Source organism: Eimeria tenella, genomic scaffold (genome assembly GCF_000499545.2).
Source record: "Eimeria tenella Houghton genomic scaffold, Eth_scaff101, whole genome shotgun sequence".
Taxonomy (NCBI): Eukaryota; Apicomplexa; class Conoidasida; order Eucoccidiorida; family Eimeriidae; genus Eimeria; species Eimeria tenella.
This window is the reverse complement of record NW_013541460.1, coordinates 126,189-128,820: the sequence shown is the minus strand read 5'-3', so window position 1 is coordinate 128,820 and position 2,632 is coordinate 126,189. Positions and strand designations below refer to the sequence as shown.

At 59.1% G+C, this 2,632-nt stretch overlaps 2 protein-coding genes across 2 annotated transcripts in view; one reads left to right on the top strand and one right to left on the bottom strand.

The window, feature by feature from the left end:
• Window positions 1-1,148, top strand: part of ETH_00025420 (peroxisomal multifunctional enzyme, putative) — a gene marked incomplete at both ends in the record, with an annotated part of 4,033 nt that extends 2,885 nt beyond the window's left edge. The window contains 2 exons of the mRNA XM_013372653.1: window positions 822-903; window positions 1,012-1,148. Coding sequence (XP_013228107.1) covers window positions 822-903; window positions 1,012-1,148 — 219 coding nt within the window. The remainder of the gene's footprint in view (window positions 1-821; window positions 904-1,011) is intronic.
• Window positions 1,149-1,314: 166 nt separating this feature from the next.
• ETH_00025415 (uncharacterized protein) lies at window positions 1,315-1,956 on the bottom strand (the record flags this gene model as incomplete). Its single annotated transcript, XM_013372652.1, has 1 exon — window positions 1,315-1,956. One exon carries the CDS (start codon window positions 1,954-1,956, stop codon window positions 1,315-1,317), a length of 642 nt encoding a protein of 213 aa, XP_013228106.1.
• Window positions 1,957-2,632: the final 676 nt, after the last annotated feature.

The window sequence follows — 2,632 nt, the reverse complement described above, 5'->3', positions numbered from 1 at the left end:
GCCTTAAACCCTAAACCCTAAACCCTAAATCCTAGCGGCAGTCCTATTTTTTGGTTTTTCTAGATTTTTGTTTCTTTTTTCATTCTTTGAAGTCCATTGGGGACTCTTGCAGACGTTTGAGTTGATTTGCTGCTTCTCTGCGGGTTTACTTGCTGCTGCTGCTGCTGCTGCTGCTGCAACTTTGCTGCTGCTGCGCAGGCAACTTCGGGGGGCCCCCCTCCTCCCCCGCATGCATTGAGGGGGCCCCCCTGCCCTCGGGGGCCCCCAACAAAACCCTCGACTTTTTGACCCCCCCCAACTTGGCTCTTTTGTACCGCCTTTCGGGGGACTTAAACCCTCTCCACGTAATTCTCACTTTCTTTAGTTCTCTTTTTCTCTTTTTAAATAAAACCTTTTTGTTTCTCATTTCAAGTCCACTTAAGAGATAAACTCCTTCTGTTGGGGGCTCCCAGGGTTTTGGGGGCCCCCGGGGGCCCCACACTGTAGAGGCACTCAAAGCTTAAGGGCCCCCGGGGGCCCCAAGACCCTAGGGGGCCTCAGGGGGCCCCCCGGGGCCCCAGGGGCCCCAGTGGCCCCCAGAGGCCCCAGGGGCCCCAGGGGCCCCCAGGGTCCTTGAGCTTAAGGGGCTTTTGGGGGCCCCTAAGGCCTCGCGGGGTCCATAAGGGGGGCCCCTGAATGCTGAGGGGCCCCGCAGCAACCTCTGGGTACCCCTAATGCAGCCGTGGGGGCCCCCAAAGGGGCACATGGGCCTTCGGGGGCCCCCTGGGGGCCCCCAGGCTGAACTGGAGGCCCAAAGTGTTTGGGGCTTTGCATGCGTTTAGGCAGATGTGAGCCTCGCGCAGCTCGGGGGTTTCTCGCGGCCAATTCTTCACGGGCTTTGCACGCTGGGTATTGCTACGAGGCGTAAGCCCTGCTGCTGCTGCTGCTGCTGCTGCTGCTGCTGCTGGAGTTCAAGTTGGGGACGTTGCTCTTGCTGTTTCCCTTGGTGCTGCTGCTGCTGCTGCTGTAAAGGTGCACACGGGGCGGGTAATGTTTCTGCTGCTGTCAACGGGGCTGCTGTTGCGCCCAGTGCTGCTGTAGCAGCAGTAGCTGCTGCTGTAGCAGCAGCAGCTGCTGCTGCTATTGCTGTGCTGCTTCTGTGTTATTGAGCTCTGCACTATCTGCCCCGCGCTGTGTGGCTGGAGTCTTCAGCACGGGCAATTCAGGGTTCCAGTTAGGGTTTAGGGTTTAGGGTTTAGGTTTTAGGATCTGGGGTTTAAGGCCTAGGGTTTACGGCTAAAAGTGCTGCTGCCTGTCACCCCGCAAACCCCCAATCTAACCACAAACAGCAGCAGAAGAAGAAGCCCCATTGCGTCTGCCTCTGTGCCGTTGCTGCTGCTGCTGCTGCTGCCTCTGCCATGCTGCTGCTGCTGCTGCTGCTGCCTCTGCCATGCTGCTGCTGCTGCTGCTGCCGCTGCTGCTGCTGCTGCTGCTGCTGCTGCAGTGATAATAAAGGAAGTGCTGGGGGGCGATCCGGATCGTGTGGGGAGCGTGAGCTGTCGGTTCACGAGCCCGACGATCCCAGGGGATCGTCTTCGGGTGTATGTGTGGGGTCCCCACAAGTCTTTGGTTTTTTTTCGAGTTTTGAACTTTTCCAACAAAGACAAAGTAATCCTCGACAAAGGCCTTTTGGAGCTCAAGCAAGACGCAGCAGCACACGCCAAGCTCTGATCCAGCAGCAGCAGCAGCGGCAGCAGCAGCGGCGGCGGCGGCAGCAGCAGCAGCAGCAGCGGCAGCAGCAGCGGCAGCTGCTGCGCCACTGCTGCTAAAGCAAGAGTGACTGAAGCGGCAGGGACGGCAGGCAGCAGCAGGAGCAGGGGCAGCAGCAGCAGCGGCGAACGGAGCAGCAGCAGCAGCAGCAGCTGCTGCTGCTGCTGCTGCTGTTGTTGCTGCAGCTTCTGCTTTTGCTGCTATCATGCGGCTGCAGCGAAAGCCAGCTGCTGTCCCCTCTAAAGGGGCTTCTGCCTCTAGACCTTAAAAGATTTAGAGGAGCACTTTTTGCTGCTGCTGCAGCTGCTGCTGCAGCAGCAGCAAATGAGAGTTTCTAGGCTGCACCAGCGACAATAGAGAGAGACACAGACACGGAGACTCAGCCCCTAACCCTAAACCCTAAACCCTAAACCCTAGAACTGAAACCCTAAACCCTGCGCCTAAGGCAGAACAAGACTTCGAAGCAGCCCCCGCAGGCAAGGCAGGAGACACAGAGAAAAAGGACAGGATACAAACAAAATGGAAGCAGCAGCAGCAGCGAGAAGGACGCAGCAGCAGCAGCGAGGAAGACGCAGCAGCAGCAGCTGCTGCAGCGCCACTACAGCAGCAGCTGTAGCAGCTGCAGCAGCTTCAGCAGCGCAACTGCAGCAGCAGCTACAGCAGCGCAACTGCAGCAGCAGCTGCAGCAGCGCAACTGCAGCAGCAGCTGCAGCAGCTGCAGCAGCGCAACTGCAGCAGCAGCTGCAGCAGCTGCAGCAGCGCAACTGCAGCAGCAGCTGCAGCAGCTGCAGCAGCGCAACTGCAGCAGCAGCTGCAGCAGCTGCAGCAGCGCAACTGCAGCAGCAGCTGCAGCAGCTGCAGCAGCGCAACTGCAGCAGCAGCT